Here is a 19,605-nt window from a genome sequence, read left to right as displayed (position 1 = left end):
TTTGTCCATATTCACACAATATTAATGCTTAGGTTAGTAAATAAACAATTAACAAATTAACAACAAATGAATAAAAAAAAAGGGGCTGAAAACAGCCCTTTTGTGCACAAAAAAAGTGCGTAAAAGTTTTTTTTTTTGTCCATATTCTCACAATAGTAATGCTTAGGTTAATAATGTAATAGAAAAATTGTAGTGAAATACCTAGATTGAAGCTTTGATTTTCAGTTTTTGAATTGAATTATACGCCGCTTTATTGCGAAGACTCTTATTCCTAGACTTCAATATTTCACTTTTGGGTTGGAAATCAACAAGCGTGAGACCTCGGAAAGGGACCTTTAATGGCTGATTTTCGGTTTTTTTTTTTTAATTAGGGGGACCAGTGAGGAAGAAGAAGGGCCCGATATATTCTACCTCTTTTACTCACAGATTCTGTGCGTAAAAGGACTTAAGTGTAAATGTACACTTTGGTCCTTTTACGCACATAATCCGTGCGTAAAGGCTATTTACGTTTTTTTTTTTTTTTAATGGGTTATTTTAATTTCAAAAATTTATTTTTGGGTTACAAAAGTCTTGGGCCCTTACTTTTTGCATTTGGGAAATAATACCTATATTCTCAAAATGTCAGAAATAGCCTCCAATTATGATGGATTATTATAAATGTTTTCCACCAAAATGAACGGATTAGAAAAGAGTTGACACTGATTCTTGCTCTCTTTGCTTCCTAACAATTAGCAAGTGATACCACATCCCAAATTATCCAATTTCATTTATCTCTTCCCAAATGGTTAGCTTAGACCTAGAGATATCTTTTGACTATACTCATCTTTACTTGCAATCAAACTCTTCCCTTCCTTTCATCTCCACCATGTAGCAAGGTCCCAATTATTATTTTCAACTTGGCCTCTCCTTCCTCTTTGGTGGGGTTGTAATCTTGAAATTTCGTTAAAACTTTAGTCAAATTTGCAAATTTAGCATTCTTTCTTCCTTTTTTCCTCTTTCCTGGCGGCTATTCGAACAGGTATGTTTCTCAACTAACTACTCCACTCTGACGTACCAAAATTAAATATGTACTTGACTTAACTAATAAGTACTAATAATTTTTATATTTCCACAATTTCAGATCAGATTAACGCGCTTAAGGTTTCTATATCTTAGTACTATCATGGGATTGAAGAAAATCAAAAGACAAGTTAAAGCCATCATTAAACCCTATATAACCCCTCCACAACCTGAATCACAACCTTCATCTTCATCACAATCATTTGCCATGTCATCATCACAGCCTTTCCTTTTTCCAACAATCCAATCCACTGTTCTACCCGACCCGTCTTCTTTTTTTGCTCCACATCTCTTATCAAACCCATTACCCACAAATTCTTTCTTTCAAAATTTCGTCCTCAAGAATGGTGACCAACCTGAATTCATACACCCTTATCTTATAAAATCTTCACTTTCATCCCTAACTCTTTGTTACCCATCTCAGTTCCATAATCCTGCTTTCATTTACCAGAATTTTATTGCTGATTTGACAATTACTGCTTTGAATAATCCTAATCCAAATACACCCCATGTAATTTCATCTTTTGATGATCTTAGTGTCACATTAGACCTTCCTTCTAGCAATCTCAGGTTCTTTCTTGTTAAAGGTTCCCCCTTTATTACTTGTGAAGTTTTTCAAAATGTAGCGCTTTCGATTTCAACAATTCATGCTATTCTTGAATGTTCTTCCAATAGTAATCGTACTAAATATACCATCAAACTCAACAATGGGCAAACTTGGGTTTTATATGCTTCGTCCGCTATTGATTTGAGTCATGATGTATCGTCTATCACATCTGGTGTGTTTTCGGGTATTATTAGGATTGCTTGTTTGCCAAATTTGGACCCAACATGTGAAGAAGTTCTTGATCGTTTCAGTTCTTGTTATCCTACAAGTGGTAGCGTTGTTTTTAGTCAGCCATTTTGTTTGGAGTATAAGTGGGAAAAGAAGGGATGGGGTGACTTGCTTATGCTGGCTCACCCTCTCCATCTCCAGCTCCTTTCTGCTTCCGATTGCTCGGTAACTGTGTTGGAGGATTTTAAGTATAATAGTATTGATGGTGAGCTTGTTGGTGTTGTTGGAGACTCATGGATATTGAAGAGTGACCCTGTTTCTGTAACATGGCATTCTATTAAAGGTGTTAAGGAGGAGGCATGTTTAGAAATAATTGATGCTTTGAATAAGGATGTCGCTTCCTTGGATTCGAAGGGAATAGAGACAACGTCGTCATACTTTTATGGTAAATTGATTGCAAGAGCAGCAAGGCTGGCATTGATAGCTGAAGAGGTTTCTTACCTTGATGTTATCCCGACAATCCGTAAATTCTTGAAGGATACAGTTGAACCTTGGTTGGAGGGGACTTTTGAAGCAAATGGTTTCCTTTATGAAACGAAATGGGGTGGACTTGTGACTAAACAATCGGCGTTTGATACGGGAGCTGACTTTGGTTTTGGGGTCTATAATGATCACCATTTCCATATTGGCCATTTCCTTTATGCAATTGCAGTGCTAGCCAAGATAGACCCCATTTGGGGGAGAAAGTATAAGCCACAAGCATATGCACTTATGGCGGATTTTATGAATTTAAGCAGGCGAGAAAGTTCCAACTATGCCCGCTTGAGGTGTTTTGACTTGTGGAAATTACATTCTTGGGCTGGGGGATTGACAGAATTTGGCGACGGACGGAACCAGGAGAGCACAAGTGAAGCAGTAAATGCATACTATTCAGCAGCTTTAATGGGTTTGGCCTATGGGGATACCCATCTTGTTGCCATTGGATCAACTCTTTCAGCTCTTGAGATTCATTCTGCACAGACTTGGTGGCATGTGAAAGAGGGAAGTACTTTATATGGGGAAGAATTCACAAGAGATAACAGGGTGGTTGGTGTTTTATGGTCTAACAAGAGGGATAGCAGCCTTTGGTTTGCTCCACCTGAATGGAAAGAGTGTAGACTTGGAATTCAAGTCTTACCAATATTGCCCATTACTGAACTTCTGTTTTCAGACGTTCAGTTTGCAAAGCAGTTGGTCGAATGGACACTGCCAGCTCTGGCAAGGGAAGGGGTTGGAGAAGGGTGGAAAGGGTTTGTTTATACTTTGGAAGCAATATATGATAAAGTGGGTGCTTTGAACAAAACTAGGAGCTTAACTGGGTTTGATGATGGAAATTCTCTTTCAAATCTTCTATGGTGGATTCATTCTAGAGATGATGAAGTGGAGGAATGTGATAGCGGAAGCAAGTTCTGCTGGTTTAGACACTACTCTCATTGATCTTTTTTATGGTGTGTTACATTTGGAATGACCTTATAAGGTTTTAATTGAGTATTCTCAATATATATGACCTGATGGGAACCAAAAAAAAAAAAAAAATAGGTTATTTTGTTTGCTTGATATTTGTCTTTTCTTTTGTCTGTATATAAAGTGGAGCGCTAGTCTGCAGCTCAATGCTCTGTGATATGATTGCTGTAATTTTTCCTCTGATCTTGAGTAGTTATAAATAAAAGTCCAACTTTGCCAATACCTAAGCACATTCATGCACCTGATATTTGATGGTTCAATTGAAAAACTAGATCAACCATCACCTTCAGGTTCATATTCTACTAAGGCTACACTGTGTAATTGCTGTTTAATCAGTGACTGTTGATTGTTTCTGCGTTTAAAATGTCCGATAGGAGAACTTGCTGACTTTAATATGTCGCATGTACATCATGTGTGTCTCGCAGTTGGGAGTAGAGATACCAATACTGCTGATGATTAAGGAGTAATATCTGTTGAATTTGTGGTGGTGATATAACTTCTTTCCTGCCTTTCCTTTCTCTGCTTATGGCTTGTGAATTGACCAGTGTATTATATGTTGGCTCTATTGAGACGCAAGATGCTGTAACACCTTTTTGGATTCTGGGATGTCATTCTCAGATATTTTCAGGTACTCAATTGCGTGTATATTGTCTTCTCTATTGGAGTGTGCATGGTTGATCTAACTGATTTTTGTTTTGGTTCTCTGTATATATGTCCTGATCATGTTGAAGCCATAAGCAAAGGTGTTATGTTGCTGCTTATTTCTCTTGTAGAAAAAACCTCTTCCTTGTATAACTGTATACGGGTATGTTTTTCTGAACAGAAGTTTCACTTGGTTGCTTCAGTTAGTTGCATGGCGTACACAGTAGAATATCTTTGTTTTGCCTGGTGCCAGATTCAGGCTTTGGGAATGTGTCAGTCTGGAAAGGCTTTTGTAAAAGGCTACATACAATCTGACCAGCTAGTTGAATGGGTATTGCCTGGAGCTTAGTTTGATATTGTTCTTGAATCATATTTGCTTAGTATTTGTTGTGGAAACATATTGCCTCTAATATCTGATGTTTGGCTCTTTATCGGCCATACTGTATGGCATATGCATTGTGTAGCCTTGGAACAATGCATTTCTTCTTTCTACCATACTAGGTATTAGTTAGATTGCTATTTAAATCTTTCTAGCTCAGCTCGTCGTTGTTTAATGATAGTCTTGATAGATATTTGATTACAGTGGGCAGAATGTAATGGCTGAAAACTACATCTCAGTGGCTACATCATGATATTTCATTCTTCTATTCTTCGTGGCACCCTTGCAAAGTTGTCAATATTCTGCAACTATCAATGTTGCAGTGAGATCTTCAGTGTCACACTAACCAGCTTTTAGCAGCCAAATGTTTTGGTTACATTCTTGTAGCTTGAATAACTCGATTCTTCATCCGATACTTCACAAGTTTCTTGTGCCAAATCAGTCCTTTAACTTCAATCCAACGCCAACGCCTCTGTCATTCTAAGTTGGAGAGTAGACCAGGAGGGGATGAATTTTGCTCTAATGCATCTCCTAAGCAGTTGACTGCACCCACCAAATAAGTTTTAATTTTTCATTTATTCGGTCAGCTTGTTGTCGAGGGAAAAAAAAAAGTCAGCTTGTTCTGTATAGTTCTAGAGGTATTCTCATTGACTTTGATTAAAAAAGAAAAAGTGACGCACTAGATTACCATTTTTCACAAGTGTGAATCATGTGATGCGAAAATGAAACACGTTGACCGCAGCCTACATGATGTGGCTAGGGGTGACAGTCAATGGAGCCTGATAATTTTGCTCAACATTTTAATACAACCGTTCACCAAGAACCGAAAAATATAGTTACCTGCATTTTGTATTTACAGTACTTAGCCTTAAAGTTACACATTTAATTGGTAATACATATAGTTTTATACTTATTAATATGGTTACGTTTTCTCTTGTTTTAGCTGGCATCTGACAGGCAAAAAAGGGATAGTTTGTTTTAGGTAGCAACTTTGAACCTACCGTTTCTTGAAGCCCTTTCTTAAACTAGACATTATTATACTCTTTGGTCTTCCTTCTTTCCCGTTGCCTTAAGAATCTAGATCTTTATCTTTCTGATTATGACATGGTAATAAAATATGGCCTCGTCTTTTAAATTATTGTCCCATATGTAAATTACCAGTCCCACCAACTTCACTGTTAAAATAATCATATTCTTCCATCCAATGAGAGTTACGTAATTGGAAATTGACTTCAGCACCCAAAGGCCCAAACAAATCTTTGTTAGTAACGGTCACTATATTTTGTGGGATTTTTCTATCACAAACTCTCAGTTAAATGGATCCTATTGACTGATAGTTAATGCCTATTAGTACAAACCACATTAATTTTTTTCCTTCCGTACGAATTACTGTAACGTTATAATTAAGTGCAGCATTCAACTTTAATTACACAACAAAGCAATTACCCGGTATCCTTCCCCTGTCTCTCCGGTTCTCCTCTTTTTCTTCATTTTCTTTCCCCTGTTGGTCACTAAAATCTGCAAAAATCTTGGACTTTCAGCCCCACTTGTAAAGCACAAGCTGGTGCTAGCCAACTAGTCTTGACCACTTCAAAGAAGGAAAGAAATGTGAAGAATGAAACACGAAGATGTCACGTTCAAAATTGTATGCTTCTTCTAAGTCAACGGTCAACTAGACATGTCCACCTTCTCTTTAAAGTAAACCGTAAACCCAGTAGCCAAATATTAAAAGGGTCTTCCAAGAATCTGCTTAACAATCGTCTCAAATGGGAGCTAACACTCAAAATTCCCTGAAAATGGTGCTGCTTTTACTGCTTTATACACTTTCCGTTTTTGTTCATGGTTACAATGCTCAGTTAACTTCACACTCAAACACAGATGAAAAATCCCACAATCACCAATTTGTCTTCCCAGAAGCAAAATCTTTAGTCTTGCCTAATCCATCAGATTACTTTTCTAGCAAGCTTGTTTCCACCCCTTTGCCCACTAATTCATTTTTCCAAAATTTCGTACTCAAGAATGGTGACCAGCCTGAGTACATTCAGCCTTATTTAATCCGTTCAGCTAACTCTTCCATTTCCCTTTCTTATCCATCTCAGAACATCACCTCTGCCTTATTAGAGCAGATTTTTCGCCCCGATTTAACTATATCTGCTTTCAAGAATCCTAACCCAGAGCAACGCCACATAATCTCATCATATAGTGATCTTAGTGTTACTTTGGACTTACCATCAAGTAATCTTAGATTCTTTTTGGTGAGAGGTAGTCCTTACTTGACTTTTGCTGTCAATGGACACACTTCCATTTCAATCTCAACCGTTCATCCCATTCGTAAACTTTCTTGTGATAGTTCTTTTACTAAGTACACAATCAGACTCCTAAATCGTCAAACATGGATACTTTATGCAAGTTCTCCGATTTATTTGACTCATAATGTATCCACCATCAAGTCTGGTGGGTTCTCAGGTGTAATTCGGATTGCTGTCTCGACTAATTCTGATTCCAAATTTGAGAAAATCCTTGATCAGTATAGCTCAGGTTATCCTGTGTCGGGAAGTGCCACTTTGAGGTCTTTTGGTATTAAATACAAATGGGATGTGAAAGGTGAAGGAAAGTTGCTTATGCTAGCTCACCCCCTCCATCGTCGACTTCTTTCGAAAGCAGATTCTTCAGTAACTGTTTTGGAGGATTTCAAGTATAGAAGCATGGATGGTGAGCTCGTTGGTGTAATTGGCGAGACGTGGGAACTGGAAACAGAGAAAATCCCGGTATCTTGGCATTCGGTTAGAGGTTTGAATAAAAAATCAGTCCCCGAAATTATTCATGCACTTGGTAAAGATGTTAAGACTTTGAATGCATCGAACATATCTACCACATCGTCTTACTTTTATGGGAAATTGATTGCTAGAGCAGCAAGATTGGCATTGATTTCAGAAGAGGTTTCTTATCCTAAGATAATGCCAGTTGTTGTTCAATACTTGAAGGATACGATCGAGCCTTGGTTGAATGGAACATTTGGTGCTAATGGCTTCTTGTATGACCGGAAATGGGGTGGCCTTGTAACTAAACAAGGGATAAATGACACAACAGCTGATTTCGGTTTTGGAGTTTACAATGACCATCATTTTCATTTGGGATACTTTGTGTATGCCATTTCTGTGCTTACCAGATTTGACCCTCAATGGGGAAAGCAGTACAAGAAGCAAGCCTATTCTTTAGTGGAAGATTACACGAACTTGGGACCCAAGGAGAACAAGCATTACACGCGTCTTAGGTGTTTTGACTTGTGGAAGTTACATTCTTGGGCTGCAGGGCTGACTGAATTTCCATTTGGGAGAAATCAAGAGAGTACAAGTGAAGCTATTAATGCATATTATTCAGCAGCCTTGATGGGGTCTGCGTATGGAGATGCCGATCTTGTTTCGGTTGGATCGACTCTCACTGCCTTTGAGATTTTGTCAGCACAGACTTGGTGGCATGTAAAAAAAGACAACAAAATCTATGCACCGAGTTTTGTCAAGAAAAATAAGGTGGTTGGTATTTTATGGTCTAGAAAAAGAGACAGCATTCTTTGGTTTGCTCCATCTGAGAGGAAAGACATTAGGCTGGGAATTCAAGTTCTACCATTGTTGCCAATCACAGAGGTTGTGTTTTCTGATGTTGATTATGTGAAGGAGCTTGTAAAATGGGCACTCACTAGTGTACCCAAAAACAGGACTGAGGAAGGTTGGAAAGGATTTGTTTATGCCTTGGAAGCAATTTATAGCAATAAGCTAGCTCTAAAGAAAGTTATGGACCTAAGCAGTCATGATGATGGCAATTCACTCTCAAATCTTTTGTGGTGGATTCATAGCAGAAAATGATCAGCAGTAAATTTTAGAGGTTCAGTACTTATGCTTGTTAGATTGTTATTCTTGATGGGTTGAACACTTCAATTTGTTAACCTCAATAAATATGATTCGTGTAGCAGAGAGAATATCAATGTTTTTAATGACCAATGTCACAAAGTTCATGTTCTTACACTGGACCATTTTTTGAAGCTTTTTTTTTTTGGCTTAATGCGTATGCGCCCCCCTAAACTTGTTCTTTTTTTCATTTTGGAACTTCAACTAAGTGTTGTTCCTATTGAACCCCTGAACTTGGCTTTAAGTGTGTCTATCAAATACAGTCGAACTTACATAACATATATGGTGAGTTTTATTTTTTTAGCCTTGGGTGTGAATGTCAATTCGCATCCTAAGTAAAAAATTCAACCAATCAAAACACCCCACTCGTTTAATACACATCAGCGATTTAGTTTTGGTTTTGGTTTTTTAGTTTTCAGTTTTGGTTTCTTATTTTTCAGTTTTTGATTTTTCAGTTTTCATTTCCAGTTTTGGGTTTTTATTTTCCAGATATAAGTTTCAGTTTTCAGTTTTAGTTTCCAATTTTGATTTCTTATTTTCCAGTTTTGTTATTTGATTGGTTTAAGTGGTGGTTCTTCACTTGTATAACACAGTAGCACACTTCTTCCTATCTAATGTGTATAATTAAAATGGGTGGGATGTTTTAATTAGTTGAATTTTTCACGTAGGATGCGGTTGACATTCACAAGCAAGACTAAAAAAAAAGAAATTCACCATACATGCTTTGTAAGTCAGATTGTATTTGATAGGCAACACACGATGTCGAGTTTGGGTTGATAGGAGCAATGACTTGGTTGAGGTGCCAAAATAGAAAAAAAAGAGATAAGTTTAGGGTCCCATATGCATTAAGCCTTTTTTTTTTTTTTTTTTTTTTTTTTTTTATACATGAAATGTGCATCATGATGCTTGTGGAAAACGCCACTTGAGCGACCCCTTATGGATCCAAATGGGCTGATTCTCACTGGGTCACGTAGTCTGTTCGTGCAAACAGTATTGTAGGCAGAATTTTGCACAAGCAGCTCTGTCAATTTGGGGGTGGGCGTTCGATTCTTCGGTTCGATTTTATCAAACTTCGGTTCTGCTATTTCGGTTTCGGTTTTTTGAAAGCAGACACCGAACCAAACTGGTTCGGTTCTTTCGGTTTTTGTTTTTTGATATGATATTAGAGGCGATTCCATTTACACTAATTCATATTTTCAAAAGCAATAAAACACAAAACTGATAAATTGAAATCAAAAAGATTTTTTTTATTAATAATGAAAATAACGAAATCAATTACAAAATGAATAACTACGCTTTGCAAGAGTAAAAAACTATAATCAACCTAAGAGTATCTCAACTCTAAGTTGATTTCACATAATATGGGTCATACCAAATAATGGCAAAATAATTAAAACTATTAAGAAAAAATTGGTTCGAGTAGCCTTTACATCAATGCAGCTCCTAATTTCTCCAAGCTCTCATCAAATGTGAGAGAATATACTTGTCAAGAAGAGAATAAACTACGGTGGGCGTTCGGTTCCTCGGTTCGGTTTTATCAAACTTCGGTTCGGCTATTTTAGTTTCGGTTTTTTGAAGGTGGACACTAAACACCGAACCAAACTAGTTCAGTTCAGTTCTTTCGGTTTCAGTTCTTTGAAGTTCGGTTCGATCGGTCCGATTTTTTGGTTTTCGGTATTTATGCCCAACTCTAATTATAACAACTCGATTTGTGTATGTGATTGAGTCAAAAAATGTAGTGCTAAGGCTTTACATTTTCCCCGTATTGATGCTTATGTTGCATTATTTAATCCTATGTATTTAATGAATGTTATCGGCGAATTAATGTTGGATCCCTTTGTAGAAAGCCGTCTCCGTCGCCACTGCGCGCAAATATGTTGCCTCCTATTGAAGAAGAAGATGAGTACAAAACCTTTCTTCTTTTCATCTCCCTTTATATAGATTGTAACAAATATAAGTTTGATTGTAACCTTTTGATGCAAGAAAAAGTAGGCTCTCAGGGAGCCAACGTAAAACATTAGCTGGTTCCTATGGTTGCCTGGTTGTGACTAGACATATTATATACCAAGATGGCTGAATTCTGGTGTAACCGCCATGTTTGCTGCATTATAAAGCATTAGTTTTTTCTTTGGGGGAGATCTCTGTTGATATTGATGTGTTTTGTAATTATTCTTTGAAGTGTTTGCATCTCAATTTCATTTTTTAATCATGGTTTGGTGGACAGCGTGTGATATCTCCAGCGAAGTGACAACAAATAGAAGAGAGGTGCCATCTGAACTCTTTGCATTGACTCAAACTTCATACTACTCGTCATGAAAAAAGAATTAACAATTACAGATGATTAGAGAGTGGGTTTAATTCTACTATCTTTTTTTTCTCCAAATGTTCGTCAAATTACTAAGAGAGAGATGTCGTGCACGCTTTGATATATTTGTACACACGCTCATTACTAGTTTTTTGCACGCTTTGATATATTTGTACACACTCTCATTACTAGTTTTTTCTTTTAAGTTTTTTATATTCCATAGGAGATCTTGGATGTGTTAAGAGACAACAAGAATTATGCAATGACAACGAAAAAGAACACACAATTTTAACGTGGAAATCCTCGAGGGGAAGAAAACCACGATCATCACCAACTCTTAATATTCTCAATGAAAAATGTTTTTACAAGGATACATGATTATGAAGAATAGTCATGTATGACGCCCCCTGCAGTCGATTATAGGAACTGGTCCATACATCAGGAATAGGATAGTGAGAATTGTTCAATTAAGCAATAACAACTAAATTTTTCATTCTTTTTAGCTAACAAGTTAAAAATTATTGATGCGATTACAATAAAAAGGAGAATGGAATACAACTGTAAACAAAGATACTATCTAGAAAATAATGTCATTTTCATTGGCATGAAGATATTTTCACAGCAACCTCTACTTGACGAGTAGTTCGATGATTTTCTGTTGCACAAACTACAAATTGACATTCAATTTTATTGCTAATTAATTGTTACAGACGAAATGGAATGTATATTTTGAATATACTTCAATTGTTGAAGTATGATAATCATGCCATAGATAGTGATTAGTGATTATATCATATCAAAATGGAGCTTTCACTTGACTGGTTTCTTCAATCAGAAAATTAGAACCTGACTGTAAATACAAGAGAATATAAAAACGTTATGTTAAAAAGTTTCTTGCAGAAAATCTTCTGGAGAAAAGCGTTTGAGCAAAAAACTTGTTTGAATAGTCCAAACAAAATCTAATATTTATAATTTCAGGAGGAGGAGGAAGTCATATTTTACAAGTCTAGTCTATGACAAAAAAGAGGTCATGAAAAAGGAAATCAACTTTGCTTTCAACATCAACGTGCAAAATTCACCCGCTCCACTCTTTACTTTGTTCAAGTAAAACATTAATCTCTCGTTAGTTCAACAAACTTTAATTTATGGTATTCTAACAGGTTAATTCAGACTTCAAAGTCGAAACCCCCACGTTATTCTGTAACGTCGCAGCAGCATGTAAATTCCACCCGATAAATACATACTCCTATCGCATATCTTAACTTATAATATTCTTACTGCTAAACCATAATTAATTAAAACATATTCTATACTTGTCTTTCTACTTAACCACGATAAAGCAATATTATTTGATATAAACAACAGGCGTGAATAAGTTTTTACCTTATTTTTAATGTTATAATCTCATTTATTATGGGAAGTATACGGTACAGTTGAATATACTCCCTAAGTTAAACTGTACTCTACAGCAAAAAAAGGAAAAAGAAAAGCATAAAAGAGAAAAAAGGAAAAGGTGAACGACCCTAAGCAGCACGCGAAAAAGGAAACGTAGAACAACAGAGCTACTATTCACGCGCGCCCGGTAATTAGGGAGTAAATTTAGTGACTCATAAGTTACTGTTAATAGCAACGTATATACTCCATTTTTTGTTCCATAGACAATGACAGTTATAAACTGACAAAAAGAATAAGATCAGAGAAGACAACTATAGACCTACTAGTATTTTAATATTCAAAACTTAGTGTGACTAATGATTGTCTATTTGCAATTTTGTGCAGAGGCCAGAAAAACATAGCCTTCTTGAACATGGGCTTCATGATGTTTTATTTGACTTGGCTTCTTGATAACGTTCTTTCACACACACAGAAAGTTTATTTATTTTATTTGACGTAAATGCTGAGTTCATCACTATTCACCAAGTCTTTTCTCCTCTACCTCTCTCCATGTTGTGTCTTCCTTGTTCAAGATTCTGATTTACTCATTCTCTTTTGACATTACCAAAATCAAGAAAAGAAAAGACTATTCCTAAGTCGCACCCACGTTCCCATTTGCCCACATTTCATGGGTATAGTAGTATTACAGCTTTCATGTTCCAAGATGCCTACCTCTAATTCAGGAAACCCCCACCATTTCTGGTTTAACAGGTAAGTCTAGTTTTTGAACTACTAACATTGCATTCAATTTGAAAGATCTGGGTCTGTCAAAGTTTTCCTCAACTGTTGATGCATTCTCATTTTCTCTTTGGAATCTGTTGATTTGGGTTGTTAACACTTTTGATTTTAGGGTTTAATTAGGACTAGTTTTGACTTGAAAGGCTAATTCTTGACCAATATTATATTGCCACTTAAATTTGAGGCTTTCATACAGACAGTAGTAGTAAGGATTTAGTTTTTGGGAAGTTGCATTCTTGGATCAAAGGCTGGATTTTTGGCTATTTGCGTGCAAATAAGGCGTTTTGACAAATGCCAATGTGGAATTTGGATGTTTACTGTATAATTCTTGATCAGAATTGAGACAAACAAAAATAACAACATACCCAGTATAATCCCACGCTTGGGGTCTGGGATTCTTGATCAGAATTGAAACCTTTACTGAAAATGGCTTCTCCAGATTCTTCCCCTTCTCTTGTTCCACTTCCAGATCTTCCTGGAGCTCCACCTTCAAATTCTAGCTCTAATACACCTCCTTCTCCACCTGATTCTTCAGCTCCACCTACTGACTCTCCTTCTCCACCAGCTCCTGCTTCTCCTCCTCCATCAGAATCAAAAGCACCACCTCCAGCAGAATCTCCTCCACCTCCAGTAGAATCTCCTCCACCTCCTTCACCCCCTCCATCTATAGCAGCCGCGCCACCACCTAAAGTATCTCCACCACCAAAGGCGTCACCATCACCACCACCACCTGCCCCTAAGGCTCCTCCACCTGCTAATGCACCACCTCCAGCTTCATCTCCGCCCCCACCATCCGTAGATTCTCCTCCTCCTGCCCCTCCTGTTTCCCCACCCCTCCCCCTCCAGCAGTTTCACCTTCTCCTCCACCACCACCACCAGTGAAACATCCATCACCACCCCCTGCTTCTCCACTGAAAAACTCCCCTCCACCTATTGCATCAACACCACCTCCAGCCTCATTGCCATCTGCTCCTCCACCGGTCCCCTTAACATCTCCACCCCCTTCTATTTCCCCTCCTGCTCCAGCTCCCACTAATAATACATTTCTACCTGGAGCTCCCCCTCCATTACCTGTGCCTAGCCCTCCTACAGAAAAGCCCACTGCTAAAGCAACCACCCCGAACACTGCTATCAATGCAGATTCAAGTTCTAGAAATGGTGGCGGGGGAAATAAGACAGGAGGTGTGGTGGCAATTGGTGTTGTTGCTGGGTTTTTGGCTCTTAGCTTGGTGATTCTTGCTGTGTGGTTTACACGGAGGCGAAAGAAAAGAGAGAGTGCATTTAATCTCAATTACATGGCACCCTCTCCATTTTTTTCCTCACCAAATTCAGGTATTGCTTTGAAGGTTCTTGAATTTACTTATGGATTTTGCTGCATGGAATTTGTTTATTGCTAAATCATTCCAATTTCCAAGAGTAACTAAATGCATTTATCATTTCCCAAACTCTTCCTTGCATGGATTACTGTAGTGATGACAAGGAACTGTAGCATGTGAAACATAATGATCCTTCTTTAGAAGGAATTTGCTTTAAAATGGTATAGTAAACTCTACTTTTTCGAAGTTAGAGACGGTCCATCTGTATTACTGAACATCAGAGACATATTTTTGCTTTTTTTGCATGAAAATTCACTCTGTGTTTCTCCCTTTTGCTACGGAGTTGAGTGCAAATCTCTTTGCCCAAGAAAACTGGAATTTAGAACTTTTGTGTAACTTGGATGTATGTTCTCTTTTTTACCTTTCCACTTATTGATCAGCTTTATAATGTAAAATACAGATAAGAAAAATTAATTCCCACTTTCTTAATTGTGCAAACTTGTTTTCGAGTATTGTTAACAGTTTATTATAGAATTATAACATCCCACCCCCTTCGCAGCCTTTGGAGTCATAATGAAATACTTAATTTTCCAGATACATCATTCCTGAGATCAAGGTCCCAACATTCTACTTATCTAGCTGCAACCGGCTCGCAAAGCAATTTTATGTACTCTCCAGACCATGGCGGTATTGGAAATTCAAGATCATGGTTCACATATGAAGAATTATCTGAGGCAACAAATGGTTTTTCTTCTGACAGTGTTTTGGGTGAAGGTGGGTTCGGATGTGTTTACAAAGGTGTTCTTAGTGATGGAAGAGAAGTCGCTGTCAAACAGCTGAAAAGTGGAAGTGGACAAGGGGAACGTGAGTTCAGAGCAGAAGTTGAGATTATCAGCCGTGTACACCATCGTCATTTGGTTTCACTTGTTGGCTACTGTATCTCAGAGCAGCAAAGGCTACTTGTCTACGACTATGTGCCAAACGACACGCTTGACTATCACCTTCATGGTAAGACAGGTTTGAGATAAAGGAACTGATGAATTTGAAGTACTTGGATTACTGTGCCACATTTGTATGGACGTAGATGAAATTTAGAAGGATCTTCTGTAATCTCAGATATGATGCCAACTTACCTTCTATTACTTGATTAAATGCTGCAGGTAAAGGCAGGCCAGTTATGGATTGGGCTACCCGAGTAAAAGTAGCTGCTGGTGCAGCACGTGGACTTGCTTATCTGCACGAAGACTGTAATTTCCTTATATCTTTTTATGTTTATATTTACTCTTGTCCACATTAAAACCTAGGGCTTTGGGAGACTTAATAGAAGGAATAATTGGGACAAAGTGGCTTAAGGAGTTGTTAGATTTCTCCAAAGCACCTCAGGTGCAAGATACCCAATGTTCTTCGTTTAGCATGTGTTTTCCAGCAATGCCTAATTTGGATCATCCTTCATTATAGAAGTGTAAAAGGTAACTGCATTGTTTATTCATGAGAACTAATGCTAAAATAGACCATTCCTTTTGGTTGTAAATGTCGCCTAGTTGAACGGACTTTCTTTGGTAATAGAGCATGTTATTATGTTTTGCAATATATCTTTACTGATTTATCCTCTAAAATTTTGCTAATTATGTCGTTCTCAGGTCATCCCCGCATTATCCATAGGGATATCAAAACATCAAACATTCTCTTGGATATCAATTTTGAGGCACAGGTATGTCAATTTATCCAACCTAAACTTATGCTCGTGACTTGGTGTTGTCATTGTTTGTTGAATTTAGCCATCTGAACCAAAAAATCTCGTGTTTCATGCTGTAATGGTGTATAGGAAATCATATGCGTTATGGCTCGTGCTTTGTGCAATTTTACAATGCATCTCCTCCTTTCAGGTTGCAGATTTTGGGCTTGCAAGGTTAGCAGGTGATGCCAATAATACACACGTGACAACTCGTGTGATGGGAACCTTTGGGTAAGTCATACATGTGCTGAGTCTGAAATTTGAAGAAATCTAATTTGGCCTCTTGCTGTTACAATCTGGCAACATCATTAACAACATTAACGTAAATGATTCCAGATACTTGGCACCGGAGTATGCATCTAGTGGAAAATTAACAGAGAAGTCTGATGTTTATTCATACGGCGTTGTGCTTTTGGAGCTTATTACGGGGCGGAAGCCTGTTGACCAATCTCAGCCCTTAGGTGATGAAAGCCTGGTTGAATGGGTAAGTTCTAAGTTCTAGTTGTTCTTAATTTCCTGTAATGATTAACGTTGATGCTTAATCAGAGTTTATGGCCTAGCATCCCTTGTATGCTGAATTAAAGAGAAACAAAATACTGAAACCTATGCCATTCATGTTTACCATCTGGGGGGGAAACTGGGGCTTCTAGGATGTTCATTTCTTTTGAGGAAGAAGAGAGGTTGTTTTCCAAATTTGACCATAGAGGCTCTGAGCCTTATGGATGGTGGGAGATAGGACTTTTTAAAAATCAAATACAATAAGGATGCTTATTGGCACAAGGAGTACAATTGGGATCATGTAGCAACTTAGCATATACACTGGGAGAGCATAGACATATTTTACTTGTAATTCATACAATTCTCATAGCTGCTACATATTATTTATAGTATAACAATTCAATTAATCGCACCAAAAAATCAACCCTTCATATCAAAAACTTCCATAATTAGATGTAGGTTCTTTAGAATGACCATAATATGATGCTTTTAAGGAAAATTGGAATCGATATAAGTGTAAATTATTTGACATCCTGTTTGACTTAATTTGTTAGCTGTGGCTGAAACAACTGCAGCTAATCTAACATCCAGAGTTTGTTAAATATTCGAGGGAGAAAAATGTGCTCACATTTGGCAATCTTAAAGGACTAAAACTGCTCATAAGTATATTTTAAGGGACAATTTAAACCTACCCCGGATTCTGTGAAATGTAGTAACCCAAGCATTCTTATTCCTGTACCCTGAATACATTTGACAGAATGTCAGGAAGGGGTGGGTGATACTGCTCTTGTCATCTGACTATGAGCATGGCTATTCACACGAAAGATGAAACCATTTTAAGTTTTTCCTGTTTGCTTTTACTTAATTCTTACAGTCACTCAGCTAGTGCTTCGTTAAATGAAAGTTGAGAATGTTACCTTCTATCCTGTAGGCTCGTCCTTTGCTTGCTCAAGCACTTGAGACTGAAAATTTTGATGATATAGTAGATTCTAGGCTTGAAAAGAACTATGTTGCGAGTGAGATGTTCCGGATGATTGAAGCAGCTGCAGCTTGCGTGCGTCATTCAGCCTCTAAGAGGCCTAAGATGAGTCAGGTAATTAGAGTGTTATTGCAGGGCAGGCATTTCATTATTCATTTTGTTGCAATCTGATTCTTTTTCTGTTGTCCGTTTGTGTTCCCATTTTCAGGTGGTTAGAGCTCTAGATTCCATGGATGAGCTGTCAGATCTGTCCAATGGAATGAAACCTGGGCAAAGTGGAATTTTTGATTCAAGAGAACAATCTGCACAGATAAGAATGTTTCAAAAGATGGCCTTTGGAAGTCAAGAATACAGTTCAGATTTCTTCAATTACTCCCAAGGCAGCAGCTATAAGAGTTGAGTTCTCAATTGGGTTATCATCAAAAGTCGCCATTGTGTTCCCACTTGGTGCAAAATCATAGCAATTCGCACCGACGAGTTGTTTCTCACAATCTTCGAATGAATTTCCCACTGGGAGATTGACCTGTAAATCACTGTGCTATTCTTTTTTCGGCTAGCGTGGAAATCTGCGTTCTTTTTTACTCAGTTTTGTTGTTTTTATTAGATTACGAGGCAAACAAATGGTTTTGTAGCATTCCGAAATTCAACATTCTATTCGTACAATGTAGATATATTAATCAAGGGTCGTTTGACTTAAAATACCTGTTAAGTGCTAACTAATCGTCGCATGTTCTAATGTCAGAATTTCAGGTGGCTGGCTGGAACCATATAGAAATTCCCAAGGGACAAACAACTGTTTATCTATTTTAATCAACCAAAGTTTGTCCGTACAGATATTATTTAATAGATGGGCATTGCCTTCTTAATTCTGTAATAAATTAATTGGTAGAGACTAGTAATCACTTAACCTGAGCTGGGGTTCGAACCCATAATCTCGGGGTGTCAGGCAAGGGGTAAAAATTAAAGATTACCAATTTGAAGAGCAAAAATTAAAGAGTCCGGAACCAAAATAACCCCAAAAAAGGGTATAAACCAAAATACTCCAGAAAAAAAAAGAGGTACTAAAAGTACCTCTTAACGCATGAAAATCATGCGTTATTGGATGCTCTTTTTTTTTTTTTTTTTTTTCTTCTTTCTTTCTTTCTTTCACACTTTTTTACATACTTTAGCCATAGATTAATCATGCTTCGAGACTCCAAAACTTGAATATTTTATATAGAACCCTATTTATTTTTGTGCTATTAGTAAGGTAGGCTCAACATATCAAGGATACACAAAACTTCGGATTGTCGTTTTAGTGGTTGAAAAGTGCTCAAAGTCCATTTTTGTTTGAAGACTTGTTGTCATTAGCTTTAAGTTATTTATGTTTTAGGGTTTCGTGTTATTTTTATATTAATGCGTAACTTTATTTTGACAATTTCATAAATAAATAAATTAACAATAAATAAAAAATTAACAAATTAATAATCCATAATCAATTAACAAAATATTAATTCATAATCAATTATTTCTGTGTAATTTTTTTTTTTTTTTTTTTAGCGTTATACCCTTCAACACCCAACTAATTGGAGTCCGCAACTTAAATAACTCCAAAAGTGGGTTTGGGTACCAAAATAATCCATTAACGAATAACGAACAATAAGCTAAATCTCGAATAACGAATAATAAACTAAATCTCGAATAACGAACGATAAACTAAATCCTGAATAACAAACGATAAGCTAAATCCTTAGTTTTGGATTGAACATCATTAACATAATTTCCGAAAAGGATTAGTTAGTTAACATAATTTTTTGACGAAGGATTAGTTAGTTAATATAAAATTTTGTTCGTTATTACTTTAACTATATGAGTTAAGTAAATTATAATCAACAATACAATATCATGGATTATTCAAAATAACTAACTAAATCCTCCATAACTTATCCTAGCTAAGTAAGTTCTAATTAGATATAAAATTTTAGTTAATTTCAAGAATAATGAATAATTTAGTATTTACAAATACGACACCTCCATGGATCTCCGTTAATTATTTATTAATTATGGCAGTGTTAATATTTGTTAATTATGTCATTGTTAATATATTTATTTCCGAAATTGTTTTTCCCATGTTAATTACTTGTTTATCCCGTGTTAATCGTTAAATAAATTAGTTCGTTTTTTACTAATAATATCTTCTCAACGCTCCCGCCGAGGTTTGATCCCTGGTGGATGAGATAAAAACATGTCAAAAGCCAAAGGCTTTACCACCAAGCCAAGGTGGTTAAAAGTAACAATGTAGACACTTTTTATTATTTTGTATGTTCACTAATGCTATCTAACTTGTTTTCTTAAATT

General features: G+C 36.8%; 3 protein-coding genes across 3 annotated transcripts; all 3 read left to right on the top strand.

Annotated features, from left to right (window-relative positions):
- The first annotated feature begins 773 nt into the window (after nucleotides 1-773).
- Nucleotides 774-3,557, top strand: LOC132046960 (glucan endo-1,3-beta-D-glucosidase 1-like). The gene is made up of 2 exons (XM_059437816.1): nucleotides 774-1,018; nucleotides 1,121-3,557. Exon 2 carries the CDS (start codon nucleotides 1,163-1,165, stop codon nucleotides 3,308-3,310), a length of 2,148 nt encoding a protein of 715 aa, XP_059293799.1. The 5' UTR covers nucleotides 774-1,018; nucleotides 1,121-1,162; the 3' UTR covers nucleotides 3,311-3,557.
- Nucleotides 3,558-5,873: 2,316 nt separating this feature from the next.
- Nucleotides 5,874-8,378, top strand: LOC132046961 (glucan endo-1,3-beta-D-glucosidase 1-like). The gene has a single exon (XM_059437817.1). It carries the CDS (start codon nucleotides 6,125-6,127, stop codon nucleotides 8,219-8,221), a length of 2,097 nt encoding a protein of 698 aa, XP_059293800.1. The 5' UTR covers nucleotides 5,874-6,124; the 3' UTR covers nucleotides 8,222-8,378.
- Nucleotides 8,379-12,318: 3,940 nt separating this feature from the next.
- Nucleotides 12,319-17,967, top strand: LOC132046959 (proline-rich receptor-like protein kinase PERK8). Its single transcript, XM_059437815.1, is given in 9 exon segments — nucleotides 12,319-13,569; nucleotides 13,572-14,072; nucleotides 14,651-15,064; nucleotides 15,217-15,303; nucleotides 15,697-15,767; nucleotides 15,943-16,022; nucleotides 16,128-16,275; nucleotides 17,221-17,382; nucleotides 17,477-17,967. Coding segments are annotated over 9 exon segments (2,058 nt in total). The 5' UTR covers nucleotides 12,319-13,166; the 3' UTR covers nucleotides 17,669-17,967.
- Nucleotides 17,968-19,605: the final 1,638 nt, after the last annotated feature.

The sequence above is a fragment of the Lycium ferocissimum genome, chromosome 2, assembly GCF_029784015.1.
Source record: "Lycium ferocissimum isolate CSIRO_LF1 chromosome 2, AGI_CSIRO_Lferr_CH_V1, whole genome shotgun sequence".
NCBI lineage: Eukaryota > Viridiplantae > Streptophyta > Magnoliopsida > Solanales > Solanaceae > Lycium > Lycium ferocissimum.
This window is presented reverse-complemented; position numbering and strand designations above follow the sequence as displayed.

Bases quoted from the DNA above. Each gene is read 5' to 3' on its own strand.
- LOC132046960 (XM_059437816.1), top strand. From the start codon at position 1,163: ATGGGATTGAAGAAAATCAAAAGACAAGTTAAAGCCATCATTAAACCC.
- LOC132046961 (XM_059437817.1), top strand. From the start codon at position 6,125: ATGGGAGCTAACACTCAAAATTCCCTGAAAATGGTGCTGCTTTTACTG.